Source organism: Impatiens glandulifera, chromosome 4 (assembly GCF_907164915.1).
Source record: "Impatiens glandulifera chromosome 4, dImpGla2.1, whole genome shotgun sequence".
NCBI classification, from domain to species: Eukaryota; Viridiplantae; Streptophyta; class Magnoliopsida; order Ericales; family Balsaminaceae; genus Impatiens; species Impatiens glandulifera.
The window spans coordinates 54,547,389-54,566,223 of NC_061865.1; the positions used below are offsets into that span (position 1 = coordinate 54,547,389).

Sequence of the window (18,835 nt, forward strand, 5' to 3'; positions counted from 1 at the left end):
CTTGATTCCAAGTATGTCGTCAACAACGTCAAGCTTCGTTATGTCTCATCTCACCAAGTGACTGATTTTAGAACAGTTGAAACTACCTCAAAGGAAATTTCTAATGATTGTGATCATTCTATTGACCACCGATGTATAGATAGGGAAAAGTTACATGGTGAATGTTGAGATTGTGACGATGAAGTTCTTATTGAGAACCAACATGCCGCCATTAAAGAGAAGTTTGATTTCAAAAGAGCCAATTTGATTCCCATTTTCTCCATGATAGGATTCTAAATCTCCTTACAATTGAATTTGGCATCAAGAGGGAAGCCGAGGTACTTTGATGAGAGTGAATTAATTCTAAACCCTAGAATGTCGGTTAATAATTGTATGTTAGGAACGTTTCCGATGAAAAAAAGTTCAGACTTTTCTCTATTAATCTTCAACCCTGATTAAAGAGGGGGTGATAAATGATCCCCTTGTCTAAACCACCTCGAGCTTTTGAAAAATCCAGACATAGTGCAATTGATAAGAATTGAGAACTTATATTTAGTAACACAAGTTTTGATTCACCTCCTCCATTTCATTCCAAAACTCATCTTCTAAAAGAGAGAAAAGAGAAAATCTCAACTGATGTGATCAAAAACTTTTTCGATATCCAGTTTATAAAGACATCCTCATTTGCAATCAGGGTCGGCCCTGAAGATTGGGGGCTCAATACAAATTTAAATTTTGTGTCCCCTTAAATTGTAAATAATTTTTTTTTTAAATTATAATAATAAAAAATGATATATAAATGATTAATATATTATTAGATAAAAAAGTTATATATATATTGTATAATATATATTTAATATGAAAAGAGGAAAAAAAATAAGATTAATAATATAATATATAATTAATAATACTATTATATATTAAAAAATTGGGCCATATGAAGGTGAAGGCCTATGCAACTACATAGGTTGCCTTACCATAAGACCGACCCTATTTGTAATGAAAGAGGCGTCGTGATCTGTCTATCTTGTACGAACGTCATTTAGTTAAAAAATTGAGAAATTTGACGAAATGATGGGTGTTTTTTGAGAAATGACCAATGTCTCATAAACATTGCAAACATAATGACCCAACATGCCTGTCACGTAATGACCCAACATGCCTGGAGACAAATGATCTCTGGAAAGCTGTTGAGGAGGAGTATGTAGTGCCAGAATTACAAGCTAACCCAACACTGGCATAGATAAAGAATCACAAGGAAAAGAAGACAATGAAATCGAAGGCACGGGCTATTCTGTTTGCTGATGTATCATCTGAGATTTTCATTAGGATAATGATCATAAAGTCAACATTTAAGGTCTGAATTTTTTTTCAAAGAAGAGTATGAAGGAAATAAAAAGATTAAGGGGATGCATATCCTCAATTTAATTAGGGATTCGAGATGGTGAAGATTAAAGATTCAGAAACCATCAAGAAGTACTCTAACAGATTACTCACATTTGTCAACAAGATAAGATTGCTTGGCACTAAATTTCACGATTCTAGATTGATTCAAAATGTGCTGATAACTGTTTTTGAAAGGTTTGAGACTATTATTTCATCATTAGAGAACACTAAAACCTGTCAAAAGTCAGTTTTGCAGAAATCTTGAGTGACTTCTAGAAACAAGAACATAGAAGATTGATGATGAATGAAGAGTTTATAGAAGGAGCATTGCCATCAAAAGTACAATCAAGCCAAAGTGAAAAATGGAAAAAGAACTGGAAAAACAAGAAAGAAAGTGCATGTTCAAATTCTCCAAGCACACAAGTAGAGGTTCTAAACCAGATTTTCCTCCTTGTAAATGCCGTGAGAAGAAAGGTCATGCACCTTTTAGATGCTAGAGAAGGTCATATGTGCAGTATGAGAAGTGTCATATAATGGTGCATCACCAGAAGATTCGCAAAAATAATCTGCAGTAGAAGGATGTGACTAAACTGAACCTTCAGCAAAGAAATGTGGCTCAAATTGCATATCAGGAGAAGCAACTCTTTGTGGCAACTTTTTTTGCAGCAAATAGCTCAAGTAATAACTGGCTTGTGGACAGTGGTTGCACCAACTACATGACATTATTGAGGTCTCTTCAAAGAACTAAACACATCATTCAACTCCAAAGTCAAAATTGGCAATGGAGAGTACATTACAGTTAAGGGAAAGGGACTATGGCGGTAGACAATTTCTCAAATATTAAGTTGAATAAAGATGTATTATTTGTGTCCAACATCAATCAAAATTGTACCATTTTAATCTACATGTTATGCAATTAGTAAATGATTGAAGTGTAGATTTCACTTCATATACTCAGTCCCTTCTTCTTATGCCCTATTATGATGTCTGCAATTTATTATCATCCCAAATTTGAATCTCACAAAATGGAAAATTGATCATTATACTTGTAGTATTAGAAAGGATCACAACTACATGCACTTAGACTAGCAGGCTAAGATTGGCAAGTGAACAATACACCACTGAATGATGAGTAAAAACAAAGAAGTTTCACTCCACCTTTGAGAAATTAGTCCTTATCTGGGCCATTAATGCAGTCAATATCGCGAGATTTGATAACTTCATCATTGTGTTACTATTCCAAAATAAATTCAGCACCCTTCAACGGTCCAATTGAGCATTTGGGCTATATGTGGTGAGATTTCTATTTTCAATTTTTAAATTCTGTTTTGATTCAATTTTTTGTTATTTCTCAAATTGAATTCTATTATGTTCCAAATAGTTGTTGTAACAATGATAACTGAATATTCTGAGTAAATCAGTTATTATATAATGAGAAATGATTTGGAGAGAGAATTTGGTAAGAGAATAAGAGAGGGAATGACGTGGCGCTATGTGGCGCAATATGATTTGTTGAAAAAATAAATAATTTCTATCTCTTCTCTCTTTCCTCCCACTTTTCCCTTTTTTTGTCAAGTAATTCACTCTCCCATACACTCCCTCAAATTCCTTCTCTCTATCCCTCCTCTTATATAATGTATTGTTGATTCCACTTTCCCAATAAGCATGAATTAATGAATATATGAAATTGCTTGTTAACTGTTAGGTATATACCAACATTATTTCTTTTCTCCCCAAAATCTTGAAATTTTCTTTACATACCTCTTTCGATGCAATTTAATCAAAGATTTCCACTCGATCCTAGAGGGTAAGAACTCAAACACTAGTTATAGATTAAGTCGCTTGAACAAAATCCTTCCTGAACCGGGATACATTAGAGGCATATGCTCTTACCCAAGTCTCATTTTCTTCTCCTACTGTTAGCTGCTGATCAACAAACAGGATACCTCTTCCTTGTAGGAGTCGGAGAAAAGTAAGATTTACCTCAGAATATGGAGTATGATCGGTAGTGTCGCCGGCTCCGGTAAAAAATACAGAAAAACTGGCTGGTCCTCATAAGGGTAAGGTGACAAACTGAGATTTGGATTAGGATAAGCATTGGTTCTTTCTTTTTGTCTTTATGGTACAAGAACAGTTCTGCAATGTTTTCTGTAGAATAAAGACAGGGAATTCTCTTATGACTTATGATATCATTTGTATTTGGCCAATAAACATTTTATTGCTCTATACTATGACGAGATTAAGTAATAGTGTGATAAAACGAAACCCATAAATACTAATGAATTTCTTTCTGTTTCATTTCCTTTAATGGAGCTGCTTGCTACAAATGAGCATAAATTGCATGTACAAAATGTAGGAAGAGAAGTTAGTTCTAAGGTTAAACAAAATGGAGTTTTCTCCAATTCCTAACACCTAATTCTGTATGTTATTGTTCTTCTTTCTAACTATGCATTGTTCACGTTAAGTTGTAGCAGATTGATGAAGGCTTCTTCTCTGCACGGAATAGTGAGGCCTCCCATTTGGTGATGGAACCCAAATTCTTCTTCAGCTTTCGTAAGGAGATTCTGGAACGACGGATTTTGCAGATATGATATCGGAATCACATATCGCCTTTTCTGGCACTCCCCAACATAGACTGCAACATGTCCTTTAGGGACGGCGACCGCTTTTGAGACCGCTCGTGCCTTGGGAAGGATCTGCTTGAGGAATTGGATTGCCATGAGTGGCTGTTCTTGATGGACTTGGAGAAACTTGAAGGTAAGATGTTAATTTATGAGATTTTCTGGATTGGAAAATGTTTGATAATTTGACAAATGTTTAGTTATGTATATATAGAGGAATGGAGAAAGAAGAAGAGAACCCTACATGAACAACAGCCAGAAATGAATTGGAAGGTAGAGATTGAAATAGAAGATATTCATAAGGTATTCACATGGCATTGTCTCCTTATTTAATTCCTTGTCTCATCTCTTCTAGTGGGTCTCTATCATAAATGAATGCTACCAGAGAGGGCAAAGGCAACACTTACTAAAGACATAGCATGTGATTATTTTCTTCTTTGCTGGTAGCATTTCTTTCAATGTCGTGAACAGGCGGTCCTTCTAAGCTATGGCCCAAATTAAATGAATGAAAGCTTAAGTTCTTATATATACAAACAACCCATATGGCCTTAATAAAAATATTTGGATGATTCGCCAACCTTGCAGAGGCCAGACATGTTTGGGGCATCTAAATCTTGTCTATGATTTCAGTGTCCCTTAATCAATAGAAATTAGAAAGAAATATGTACCAACCTATAGTTAAGATGGTGGATAGCCTCTAATGCGGTGATGGGACATTCTCTTAAAAGCATCTATCGATCAGTAAATTTTCATAAATCTAGGCATAACCTTGTTGCCTTCCATTCATTATAGTAATCAAAAGATTACATTAAGTGAGGATTAATTAAATATTCGAAATCCAAAATCGAAATCAATTTTGTGATATTTACAAGAACTACATTTTATTCTAATCTCTTGCTGTTTAAATTCAGGAATCTATTATACTTTTCATTTGAGAAATAAAAATGAATTGCCCAACTCATATAGTGGATTTCTCAAAATACAAGTGATGCATGTTAAGCATTTGTCGCAGATGAATATTTTCATTGTCGTTCCAAATTTGTCATTTGGACTTCCTTATGTTTGTGCAAATGTTTTCACCTGGTTAGATTTTTTATTTGTTAGGATTAAAGAGGAGATTTTGTTAATACTTGCCTGTTCTAACAGAAGGAAACAGAATTCAGAAGTTCAAATGATCCAAAAAGTATTTATGACCAACCAAGTAGAAGGAGATAAATGTTAACAGACTGATTCAACTGTCATTTCACTTCAAGCAAAAAAGAATGATACAAGTGTAATTGTATTGATTTCCTGTCATATGATTACATTTGAAAATTTCATATGAAATAAAATCAAGACTCGACAGTTGTGTGTAAGGGATGTTAGAAGTCGCTTTCATATCCTAATCTTCTCATGAGCAATTCAAGCTGCATGTCATATGGATGAAGTCTTCCTCTCTACAAGGGATGGTGAGACCACCCATTGGATGATCAAACCCGAATTCTTCTTCTGCCTTGCTGAGAAAATCTTGAAAAAGAGGATGGTTCAAATATGAAACGGGGACCACATAACGTTTCCTTTCTGATTCTCCTACATAGACTGCAACATGGCCTTTGGGCACTATGGAGAGAGTCCGTCGATTTGCTTGCTTGGCTTGAACAATGATTGGCAAGCGGAAGCCCATGATCTTAGGGAATGCTTTATTTTTTGAAAAACTAAAACTGCTAGTGTTTAATAGAAGGAAGTGAGCTTTTATGTGGATGTTGCTGCTTGAAAATGTTTATATAGGAGAGGTAATGTTATGGATTGCAAGGATCTGTTTCAATTATTAACATGAAATTGTTGGTTCATTGAATGCACAATGCAGTGGGGCATATATCACATGGACTTGCCTAAAGAAATGAACATTGATTCGTGATAATATGGGACCTGTAGTTGTAGGTGGCAACTCCGACCTACAATCCAATCAGGCCTACTTGTAATTACTTGAAAGATGTGAATTACTGAATTTATGCATTCATATGGATAAGGTTAGTGAGTTAGAAGCCATTTATTTTTTCTTGGAGCAAGAAATAGTAGACTGTTAAGTAGGATCACAGGCCTCTGTTTATTTCCCAATACTCTTTAATTTAATTACATAGAAATTGTTCAAGTATATGCCCTATTGTGTCCATTGCAATTCACAATGATTACTAATTTCTGTAGGCAAATTGTTAACAGTCCATATGCAGACATCTTATTATTTTTCACCAGTCACTAGAAGTTAATGTAAAGCTACATCAAACTTTCCAGATGTTGGTGGTAAGTCTCTTAAGAAAAATACCTACATCAAACAATTTAAGTTTAAAAAATGAAGACGGAGGATATTTGATATTTGGGTGTCATGTCAGTAAGGTGCACTTTGTGTTTTCAGAATGGCTTAATTGCTGATCTATTGATGGCGGTTTTACTTCAATTACTTTTTTATGTTAATATATATTGTTTAATTTGTTGCTGTTTATGTTCTCTTTCTTTTGTTCAAATTATACCGGTCTGTATGGATTAGCAAGCATTCTTCCTTTTGTCATTATGATTAAGGTTCCGTTTGAGCGATGAACTCTCTTATGAAACTGCTTGTCTTTGGTCAATAAACGTTTAATTCTCTGTACTATGATGAGATTAATAATAGTGTGATAAAACGACACCCATAAATACTAATGAATTTCTTTCTGTTTCATTTCCTTTAATGGAGCTGCTTGCTACAAATGAGCATAAATTGCATGTACAAAATGTAGGAAGAGAAGTTAGTTCTAAAGTCAAACAAAATGGAGTTTTCTCCAATTCCTAACCCCTATTTCTGTATGTATGCTCTTCTTTCTAACTAAGGATTGTTCACGTCAAGTTGTAACAGATTGATGAATGCTTCTTCTCTGCACGGAATAGTGAGGCCTCCCATTTGGTGATGGAACCCAAATTCTTCTTCAGCTTTCGTAAGGAGATTCTGGAACGACGGATTTTGCAGATATGATATCGGAATCACAAATCGCCTTTTCTGGCACTCCCCAACATAGACTGCAACATGTCCTTTAGGGACGGCGGCCGTTTTTGAGACCGCTCGTGCCTTGGGAAGGATCTGCTTGAGGAATTGGATTGCCATGAGTGGCTTTTCTTTATGTATACTTGAAGAAACCTGAAGGTAAGATGTTAATTTATGAGATTTTTTGGACTGGAAAATGTTTGATAATTTGACAAATGTTTAGTTATGTATATATAGAGGAATGGAGAAAAAGAGAAAGAAGAAGAGAACCCTACATGAACAACAACCACAAATGAATTGGAAGGTAGAGATTGAAATAGAAGATATTCATAAGGTATTCACATGGCATTGTCTCCTTATTTAATTCCATGTCTCATATCTTCTAGTGGGTCTCTATCATAAATGAATGTCTTTATCATAATCTTCTGTGTATGAGATGCCCTGGCTATTTGCATTTTTGCTCCAAATTTTTTTCTCCACTATTAAAGGAAGTACATCATATGTCATCTGTTTGTTTATCTAGAGAAAGAGAGGGCAAATGCAACATTTACTGAAGCATAGATAAAGACATAGCATGTGATGATTTTCTTCTTTGCTGGTAGAATATCTTTCAATGATGTGAACAGGTGGTCCTTCTAAGCTATGGCCCAATTTAATGGAATGATAGTATACGTACTTATATATACAAACAACCCATATGGCCTTAACAAAAAAAAATTGAGTGAATTGCCAACCTTGCAGAGGCGAGACATGTTTAGGGCATGTAAATCTTGTCTATGGTTTCAGTGTCCCATTAATCAATAGAAATTCGATGGATTTATGTCCCAACCTATAGTTAAGATGGTGGATAACCTCTAACGCAGTGATTGGAGAAAATATGCCGTAAATATGAGAGATTCGCATAAAAGCATCCAACAGTAAACTTTCATAAATCTAGAGATACCCTTGTTGCCATCCATTCATTACAGATTACAGTAAGTGAGTCCAAAATCTAAATCAGTTTTGTGAAATTTACAATAACTACATTTTATTCTAGTCCCTTTCTGTTTAATTTTAGGGATCTATCATAGACGTTCGTTTGAGAAATATAAATGAATTATTAGTTCTATTTTGGATTTCTAGTTCCTCATGTGCAAAATACAAGTGATACACGTTTGTCGCAGATGAAACTTTCTCCTTGATGTTCCAAATTTGTTAATTGGTTTTCCTTAGTATTGTGCAAATGTTTTCTCCTTGTTAGATTATTTATTTGTTAGGATTAAAGAGGGGATACGATTAATATTGGTCTATTCTATAAAATGAAACACAATTCAGAAGTTCAGTTGAACCCAAAAGGTCTTTATGACCAACCAAGTAGAAGAAGATAAAAGTTAACAACTGTCATTTTACATCAAGCAAAAAAGAATGATACAAGTGTAATTGTATTGATTTCCCTTCATATGATTACATTTGAAAATTTCATATGAAATAAAATCAAGACTCGGTAGTTGTGTAAGGGATGTTAGAAGTCGCTTTCATATCCTAATCTTCTCATGAGCAATTCAAGCTGCATGTCATATGGATGAAGTCTTCCTCTCTACAAGGGATGGTGAGACCACCCATTGGATGATCAAACCCGAATTCTTCTTCTGCCTTGCTGAGCAAATCTTGAAAAAGAGGATGGTTCAAATATGAAACGGGGACCACATAGCGTTTCTTTTCCGATTCTCCTACATAGACTGCAACATGGCCTTTGGACACTATAGAGAGAGACTGTCGATTTGCTTGCTTGGCCTGAGCAATGATTGGCAAGCGGAAGCCCATGTTCTTAGGGAGGGAATGCTTTCTTTCTTGAAAAACAAAAACTGCTAGTTTTAAAGAAGGAAGTGGGCTTTGATGCTTGGATGTTGCTGCTTGAAAATGTTTATATAGAATGAGAGGTAATGTTAAGGATTGCAAGGGTTTGTTCAAATTATTAACAATAAATTCTTGGTTCATTGAATTCACATGCAGTGGGGGCATATATCACATGGACTTGCCTAAAGAAATGAACAATGGTTCATGATAATATGGGGTCTGTAGTTGTAGATGTTATTAGTTATTGATTCTATGGTTTTCTGGAATAAGAAGGAGTTTTTTTGGAACAAGTAAAATAGCAACATGCACAAATATATCTTGAATAATGTAACTCATAGTAAAAGTGAAATGGATGATAATTGTGATTTCAATCTTAGGTAAATAAGAAAAAAAACACAATATTAAAGTTTTCAAGTACTATGAGATTCATGATAACAATTGGCTGGTAAACTTATGTTATAAGATCTAGTTTGATTTTTTGTTTTTTGTATTCATGTGTTAAAGTTGTGAAAAAAATGGAACTTATCACTTCTATTTTTATTTTTATTTATTTATTATTGGATGGATTATTTATTCTCATAATTTATAATAACTTATTTATTTTTTACTATCCATCAATATATTAATATTAAAATATTTTAATTTACTTTTATAAAATTTAAATTTTAAATACAAATCACTTTTTGTTTTTGTCCCTCCAATAATTGTTTTCATGCAACCACACATATCTTATCCTTATGTTAGGCAGACTTGACCACACACATCTTTTTCTTATCATTATCTTCAAGGCCCCATAAAGGAAGGAAATGGCACAATAATTTATTATCTTACAAAATGTTGTTTCTCCGTCAAATGTCCTAATATAAGATTGCACATTTCTTTGGGCAGGAAGGAGAAGAAGTTATCTCAGGTTCTCATCAGGCTTCTTAAACGCGGTGACAATGGACATAATTTGAATTTCAAATAAATGCTTATGAGTCTTTTACCTTTGAGAACTTACTTAGTAAGCGTGGTCTTTCCAATTCCTCCCATTCCGTATATCCCTATTAATATTGTCCCGCACACAAATCGTGTCTTACCTATGTCGTCCATAATATGCGCTATTACAATGGAGATGCTCGTGATTTCAATAGTCGAAGTAAGATTATGGGAAACATCATTAACATGTTACTGGACGAAGAGACAATATTAATAGGGATATGCGAAATGAGAGGGATTGGAAAGACCACGTTTACTAAGAAAGTACTCCAAAAAGGTAAATGACTCTCATAAGCATTTATTTGAAATTCATGAGTAGTCTCAATTTCAATGATATCCTACAAGAAGTCGCAAAAATGTTAGGGTCTTCTCTTGAGGATGTTGATGGTGATCGTGATATGGTAAGAACATAACGTTTATGAAACGCTTTTAGCAACAAAAAAGTTACTGTCTTCGATGATGTTTGGAAAGAGTTTGATTTAAATGCAATACGTTTTTCATTATCAAAATCAGATGTTGGATGTTGCTGTAAAATTATTTACATATATAGATACAAAGATTTATTGTCCGGTGAACGGAACATCACCAAACAAGAAATCTCTCTTGAAGTATTGTCATCTGAAGAAGCCTTGAGTTTGTTTAAAAGAAAGTCAATTTGTCTGATGATGATATCCAATTCTATTGGAAGAATGAAATAGGAAGAAAAAATGCGAATGAATTTACAGGACTGGCCATCGCATTTGAGATAATAGGAAACACTCTCGTAAATAAAAGCAAATACGTGTGGAACGATATGCTTTTCAAGTTGCAGAATCGACAACTACACAATGACACTATAGGCAAGGTCGATGACTTCTTAGAAGATCTCAATTCTCAATGCTTGTTTTTTCTCTGCTGTTTATTCCAAGAATACAAAGAGATTCCTATCAGATGTTGTATCCAATTGCAAAACAAGATAATAACGGTATTAATTTTCTAAAGTGTCATAATGTAGACAAACTAAAGAATGTCATTAGTTCAGACATTAAGATGGTTTATATATTATTCTAGAAGATCTAAAAGTCCCTGTACGATGGAATTACTTTGTTGGATATTTCACATTTTCATGGATCAAGAAATTTATTTGAATGAGCCGATCTCAAAATTCTACATATAGTCGGACATCACCACATTATTATTGAGCTACCATTATTTTTTTTCGTATTTAGCCAAATTGAAGATGTTTTTTTTTTTTAAATGTGTCAACTTTTCAATAAAAAGAAAACGCAACATACGGTTAATGAATTACCGATGGAGAGAAGCACAAGATTTAAACTCCTCCGTCTTTGGGCTGACGTCGTCCCATATGCTAAAATCAAGTTGGATGTTTTTTTCAAGGGCTTTGACCTTTTGTTGAGCAACAAAGAGTTTAATACTTTTTTATAATGTGTTTGTTGATTGAGTCTTTTTCATCAAGAGGGATGATATTAAGAAAGGAATAATCACAGTTGCGTTTGATGCCACAGAATAACCCCTCATATTCGTGCCAACCCACACAGATGTGTCTGACTTGTCCTTAAAACTTTTTCGTTTTGAGATAACGGTAACGTGTCTTAACATACCACCTGGCCAATAATCTTGCATCCTCTAGAGACTCAAGTGGATGTTTCGGGGTGATTGAAACCTTTTTCTGTAACGATAATCGTAGTTTTAGAATTTTGGCTTCCTTCCAAAACGACAAGCTTATTTTCGTACTTAATATGGTGCCTCTAATACTTTAGGTGTGTTTGATGAGGGGGAATTGGAATTAGAATTAGAATTGGAATTGCCATTCCAATTTCATGAGAATTGAGATTGAATTACAATTCAATTCCTATGTTTGGAAAAATTATAGAATTGTAATTCAATTCCAATTCTTATGTTTGGAAAATGATTCAATTCTAATTCATATGTTTATAAAATAAAATATCGGTTCAAAATATTAACTTTTTAAATATGTTTTTACGTTTTTAGCACGTTTAATACGTTTTTGACATGTTTAACACATTTTTTACATGTTTAACACATTTTTATACGTTTTTGACACGTTCAAACATGTTTTTGACATGTTTAACACATTTTCACATGTTTAACATGTTTTTCACGTTTTTGGTATGCTTAACACGTTTTTGACATTTTTAATACGTTTGACATGTTTTTCACACGTTTTAACAAATTTAACACGTTTTTCACATTTTGGCACGTTTTTAACATGTTTAATACGTTTTTTACACGTTTAACATGTTTTTCACGTTTTCACACGTTTAATACGTTTTTGGCATGTCTAACACGTTTTACACAATTTTGACACGTTTAACACGTTTTTTCACGTTTTGGCACATTTAACATGTTCTTCACACATATTCACACGTTTTTCACGTTTAACACGTTTTTTACACGTTTTTCACGTTTTCACATGTTTTCACACGTTTTTCACACGTTTAAACACATTTTTCACGTTTTTCACATTTTCACACATTTTAACATGTTTTTCACACGTTTTTCACGTTTTTCACACGTTTTAACAAGTTTAACACGTTTTTCACACGTTTTTTACACTATTCAACAAGTTTAACACGTTTTTCACGTTTTGGCACGTTTTAAACATGTTTAATACGTTTTTCACACGTTTAACATGCTTTTCATGTTTTTCACACGTTTAACACATTTTTGGCATGTCTAACACGTTTTACACATTTTTGGCATGTCTAACACGTTTTACACATTTTTGACACGTTTAACACGTTTTTTCACGTTTTGGCAAATTTAACACGTTTTCACACGTTTAATACGTTTTTCACACATTATTCACATTTAACACGTTTTTCACACGTTTAACATATTTTTCATGTTTTTGGCCCGTTAAACACATTTTTGGCATGTCTAACACGTTTTACACATTTTGACACGTTTAATATGTTTTCACATTTTGGCAAGTTTAACACGTTTTTCACACGTTTTTCACGTTTTTCACACATTTTAACACGTTATTCATGTTTTCACACATTATTCAAGTTTTTAACACGTTTTCACGTTTTTGGCACATTTAACACGTTTTTTACATTTTCAATACATTTAACATGTTTTTCACACGTTTTGATAGGTTTAAAACGTGTTAAATGTATAAAAAATGTGTTAAACGTGCCAAATAAGTGAAAAACTTGTTAAACGTGTCAAAACGTGTTAAACGGGTTAAAGACGTGTTAAATGTGTTAAAAATGTGTCAAACGTTTCAAAAACGTAAAAAAACATGTGAAACGTGTCAACAACGTGTTAAACGTTTTTAATGTGTTAAAAATGTTTTAAACGTGTTAAAAACATTTTAAACATGTTAAAAATATGAAAACGTGTCAAAAACGTGTTAAACATTCCAAACATGTGAAAAACTTGTTAAACGTGCCAAAACGTGAAAAACATGTTAAACGTGTCAAAAATGAGGTAAATGTGTCAAAAACGTAAAAAATGTGTTAAAGGTGTCAAAAACGTGAAAACGTGTTAAACGTGTCAAAAAACGTAAAAAACGTGTTAAATGTTCAAAAACGTGAAAACATGTTAAATGTGTCGAAATAAGGTAATGTGTTAGAATCGTAAAAAATGTGTTAAATGTGTCAAAAATGTATATAAATGTGTTAAATGTGTCAAAAACGTAAAAAACGTGTTAAATGTGTCAAAAACGTGAAAACGTGATAAACGTGTCAAAACGTGTTAAAAATGTGAAAAACTTATTAAACATGCCAAAACGTAAAAAACATGAAAACGTGTCAAAAACGTGTTAAACGTTTCCAAACATGTGAAAAATCTGTTAAACGTGCCAAAACGTGTTAAACGTGTCAAAAACGTGAAAACGTGTTAAACGTGTCAAAAAAACGTAAAAAAAACGTGTTTAATGGTCAAAAACGTGAAAACATGTTAAATGTGTCAAAATGAGGTAGATGTGTTAGAATCGTAAAAAAATGTGTTAAATGTGTCTAAAACGTATACAAATGTGTTAAATGTGTTAAAAACGTAAAAACACGTGTTAAATGCGTCAAAAACGTGAAAACGTGATAAACGTGTTAAAAATGTGAAAAACTTGTTAAACATTTCAAAACGTGCCAAAACGTGCCAAAATGTAAAAAACATGAAAACGTGCCAAAACGTGTTAAACTTTCCAAACATGTGAAAAACCTGTTAAACGTGCCAAAACGTGTTAAACGTGTCAAAAACGTAAACAAATGTGTTAAATGTGTCAAAACGTGAAAACGTGTTAAATGTGTCAAAAACGTAAAAAAAAACGTGTTAAATGTGTCAAAAATGTGAAAACGTGTTAAACGTGTCAAAAACGTGTTAAATATGTGAAAAACTTGTTAAACGTGCCAAAACGTGCAAAATGTGCCAAAATATAAAAAACATGTTAAACGTGTTAAAAACGTGAAAATCATGTTAAACGTGTTAAACGTGTCAAGGACATGTTAAACGTGTCAAGGACGTGAAAAACGTATTAAATGTGTCAAAAATGTGTTGAACGTGTCAAGGACGTGAAAACGTGTTAAATGTATCAAAACGTGTTAAACGTGTCAAAAACGTGTTAAACGTGCCAAAAACATGTTAAACATGTTAAAAACGTGAAAATCATGTTAAACGTGTTAAACGTTTCAAGGACGTGAAAAACGTGTTAAATGTGTCAAAACGTGTTAAACACGTCAAAAATGTGAAAAACGTGTTAAATATGTCAAAACGTGTTAAACGTGTCAAAAATGTGTTAAACGTGCCAAAAACGTATTAAAAGTGTCAAAAACGCGTTAAACGTGTTAAAAACGTGAAAATCATGTTAAACGTGTCAAAAACGTGAAAATCATGTTAAACGTGTCAAAAACGTGTTAAACGTGTCAAAAACGTGTTAAACGTGTCAAGGACGTGAAAAACGTGATAAATGTGTCAAAAACATGTTAAACGTGTCAAGGACGTGAAAAACGTGTTAAATGTGTCAAAACGTGTTAAACGTGTCAAAAACGCGTTAAACGTGTTAAACGTCTCAAAAACGTGTTAAACGTGTTAAAAACGTGAAAATCATGTTAAATGTGTGGAACGTGTCATGGACGTGTTAAACATGTCAAGGACGTGAAATACGTGTTAAATGTGTCAAAAACGTGTTAAACGTGTCAAGGACGTGAGAAACATATGTCAAAATGTGTTAAACGTGTCAAAAACGTGTTAAACGTGTCAAAAATGTGTTAAACGTGTCAAAAACGTGTTAAACGTGTTAAAAACGTGAAAATCATGTTAAACGTGTTAAACGTGTCAAGGACGTGAAAAATGTGTTAAATGTGTCAAAACGTGTTAAACGTGTTAAAAACGTGTTAAATGTGCCAAAAACGTGTTAAACGTGTCAAAAACGTGTTAAACGTGTTAAAAATGTGAAAATCATGTTAAACGTGTTAAACATGTCAAAGACGTGTTAAACGTGTCAAGGACGTAAAAAACGTGTTAAATGTGTCAAAAACGTGTTAAACGTGCCAAAATATGAAAATATGTTAAACGTGTGAAAACGTGTTAAAAACATGTTAAACGTGTTTAATGTGTGAAAAACGTGTTAAACATGTCAAAAACATGAAAACCGTGTTAATTTGGAATTACAATTCCGACCTAAAAAGATTAGAATTGAGAACTATCAAATTACACTATATTGAATTCCATTGGAATTCTAATTTCAATTCCAATTTCAATTCTTAATATTAAAGTGTCTAACAAACATAAGAATTGGAATTAGACCCTCCAATTCCAATTTTAATGTCAATTCCAAGGTTATCAAACACACCCTTAAAATATTTTGAGAGTGTCTCCAAATAAGTATGACGGGTGTGAGGAACTTGGACGGGTGACTCGACAGTCTTGTGGGGTAGTGAACTGGGTGGAACCTCGACCAGTTGGGTGACTATGTGTAAATGGTTGATATTTTGGTTTGTGGGACAAGTGAACAAGGTGAGATTGATAGAAGAGTGGACAGGTTCGGGTTTGACATTTCGGTTAATGTTGTAGGGTCGTGTAGGGTTATGGCGGTGGGTGGTTAGAGCGGGGTTGATGACTGGACCACAATGGAGGGGCTATTTGTGGGTTGCTGGGAATAGCGGGAGATAGATGGGGGTTTGATAGCTTGGTGGGCGGCCAAGGATAGAGGGGTAAAATGAGTTTATGTTGAGGAAGGTGAATGTTGATTGGGTTATGTAGGGCGGGTTGTGGGAGGAGGGCTTAAGGGAGATGTGGGTGTCGAAGCTCATTCTCTCTTGTCATGCCATCGTGCTGGTGGGGGAAAGAGGTAGGAAGATGGGGAATTGAGGGACCCCACTCACTTTCTTTATCATCACTTTGGGTTTTACCTTACATCACCCTCGACAACTTTAGCCAAGTTAAAGATGTTATCTATAAAAGAATTGAGTTTGGATATGACAACCAATGTATCTTCTATTCGAAGTTTTAGTTATTTGGAAGTCCTTAGCTCTCGAGATTTAAATATTTTCCAAACGAAATAAGTGAGTTAAGAAACTTAAGATAATGTAGGATAAAAATCACAATATAAATGGTTTAAATAAGGGATATAGTAGATTTTCCCACAATTTTGCAAACTATCGAATAAAATATAATTAGATATTTATCCTTAAGGTGAACGGGATTGAGATCATCGAGTCGAACTCCATTCGGGATTTAATTATCTCTTTCTATTTGAGTCTTTTCACATAGCCTGATTGCAATAGGCCAATTTTGGGAGAAAACAACTTTAACAAAATTAGAGAGAAACAAAAGTTCTCTATCGAACATGATGTCACAATTGAGAAATTTGGGAAACTATTACAAGTTGTGATTGAGACAAAGTACCTGATCCGGATGGATACAGTACATAATCGTTTTCATTAAGGAGTCTTGAGAATTTATTAAGGATGACTATTTGAACTCGTTCAAACGTTTTCATGTTACGATTTCTTTTGAAAAATGTTGGAATTCTAGCGTTATTGTCCTTGTTAGGAAGATTCAAGAGCTAAAGAACTCAAACATTTCAGACCTATTAGCCTTGTGACAAATTCTATAAAATTTTAGAGAAACTTTAGCTAATAAGCTCAAAGTTCTTTTGCCATAACTCATTTCTTCTAACTAGATGACGTTCCTACAAGATAGACAGATCACTGACGCTTTTCTCATTGCAAATGAGTGCATTGACTCTATTATTAGAAGAAAGGGACGTGATGTCTTTGAAAACTTGATATCGAAAAAGTTTTTGATCACATCAATTGAGATTTTTTCTTTTGTCTCCTTGAGAAGATGGGTTTTGAGTGAAATGTAGAAAGTCGATCAAAATTGTGTTACTAAACCTATGTTTTCAATTCTTATCAATGACATAGTGTCTGGATTTTTCAAGAGATCGATGTGGCTTAGACAAAGGGATAATTTATCATCCCTTATTTTCACAGTATTTATGAAAGATTTGTCAAAACTATTCGAGAGAGTCATCAATGTTAGTCTTTTTACGGGGATTAATATGGAAAGACGAGAAGACCCAACTACATATCTCACTTACTTTTTTGTTGATGACACTCTTTGTCTTAGTAAGCCAACAACATAAAACATCCATTTTTTTCGGAAGATTCTTATTCTTTTAGGCATGCTCAGGGTTGAAGATTAATAGAGAAAAATCTGAATCTTTTCTCATCGGTAACTTTCCTAACACAGTCATTAGCCGGAATTTTTAGGGTTTAGAATCGGTTCACTCTCATCAAAGTATCTCGGCTTCTCTCTTAGCCAAATTCAGTTGCAAGGAGATTTAAAATTCTATCATTGAAAAATGGGAATTATGTTGACTCTTTTGAAAAACAAACTTCTCTCTAAAGACGTCAGGTTGGTTCTCATTAAGAATTCCCTCGTCACAATCCCAACATTCATTATGTCACTTTTCCTATCTCTAACTATGACCAACAGAATGAACACAATCATTAAGAATTTCATTTAAGTCAGTTTCATCTCTTCTAAAATCATTCACTTTTTGAGATGTGACACAACGAAGTTTGACGTTGTTGACGGTAGACTCGGAATCAAGGACTTCTCCATTTTCAACAATTCACTCCTCTATAAATGGTGATGGAGATTTCTCAACGACAACGCAAACCTCTAGAAGAAAAGAAAGTAATCATTGTCAAGTACGGACTTCAAGGTGACGAATGAATGCCTCTCTCTCGGAGAAAATTTATGCGTATAATTCTATGGAACCGTATCACTAAAATATAGGAGAAACTCCATCCCCTTCTCATTTTCACGATTGTCAATTGTAAGAAAATTTGTTTTTGAAATGATTCGTGGCACCTATCAGAAAATTTCTTTTTATTAAAGTCACGAAGATAACTTTTGTTAAGGTGTACTAATCTTTACTCTCTTCTTTTGTATTCCAATTTCCTTTATTTTTTTCTTTTATTCCACTTAAATAAAGGTAAATATTTGTTTTGACTTAATCAAAAGACATGTTTTCTCTCCTTCAATTTTTTATTTTAATAAAATTACTATTTAAAAAAGACAACAAACATTCAAAAGACTTAATAATCAAACTAATTCACATTTCAGAAAATAATAGATAATTTCTAATGCTTATAACCGGACAACTCAACATAGCAAAATGTTTTCCTTGAGACAAATTTAAAAAATAAAAAATGAGATGATGTAAATCAATTATGCAAATATAATTAGGAACAATAATATATATATATATATATATATATATATATATATATATATATATATATATAGGAATAGAGTACGCCGTTAGGTGGCAAGCAGTAAGTACTGTTTTCTAATTATTGGACAGAAGGGTCCTTGGAAGGTCCAATAGGATTTGAACCTATACCAAAGGTTTAGAAGACCTCTGTCCTATCCATTAGACAATGGACGCTTTTTTTCTTCCGAATTTTTCGCATATTTTATTTCCTGTCTTTTGTTTATTTAGAAAAATAAATGCGGATTGGATATGAGGGAATTACAGGAATTGTATATTTAATTCATATTA

The 18,835-nt window shown here is 33.4% G+C and overlaps 2 protein-coding genes across 2 annotated transcripts; both read right to left on the reverse strand.

Annotated features, from left to right (window-relative positions):
• Positions 1-5,193: 5,193 nt before the first annotated feature.
• Positions 5,194-5,704, reverse strand: LOC124933724 (auxin-induced protein X15-like). The gene has a single exon (XM_047474163.1). The coding sequence runs from the start codon at positions 5,647-5,649 to the stop codon at positions 5,377-5,379; it is 273 nt and encodes a 90-aa protein (XP_047330119.1). The 5' UTR covers positions 5,650-5,704; the 3' UTR covers positions 5,194-5,376.
• A 2,639-nt stretch (positions 5,705-8,343) lies between these two features.
• Positions 8,344-8,808, reverse strand: LOC124933722 (auxin-induced protein X15-like). The gene has a single exon (XM_047474161.1). The coding sequence runs from the start codon at positions 8,782-8,784 to the stop codon at positions 8,512-8,514; it is 273 nt and encodes a 90-aa protein (XP_047330117.1). The 5' UTR covers positions 8,785-8,808; the 3' UTR covers positions 8,344-8,511.
• Between the last annotated feature and the right edge of the window lie 10,027 nt (positions 8,809-18,835).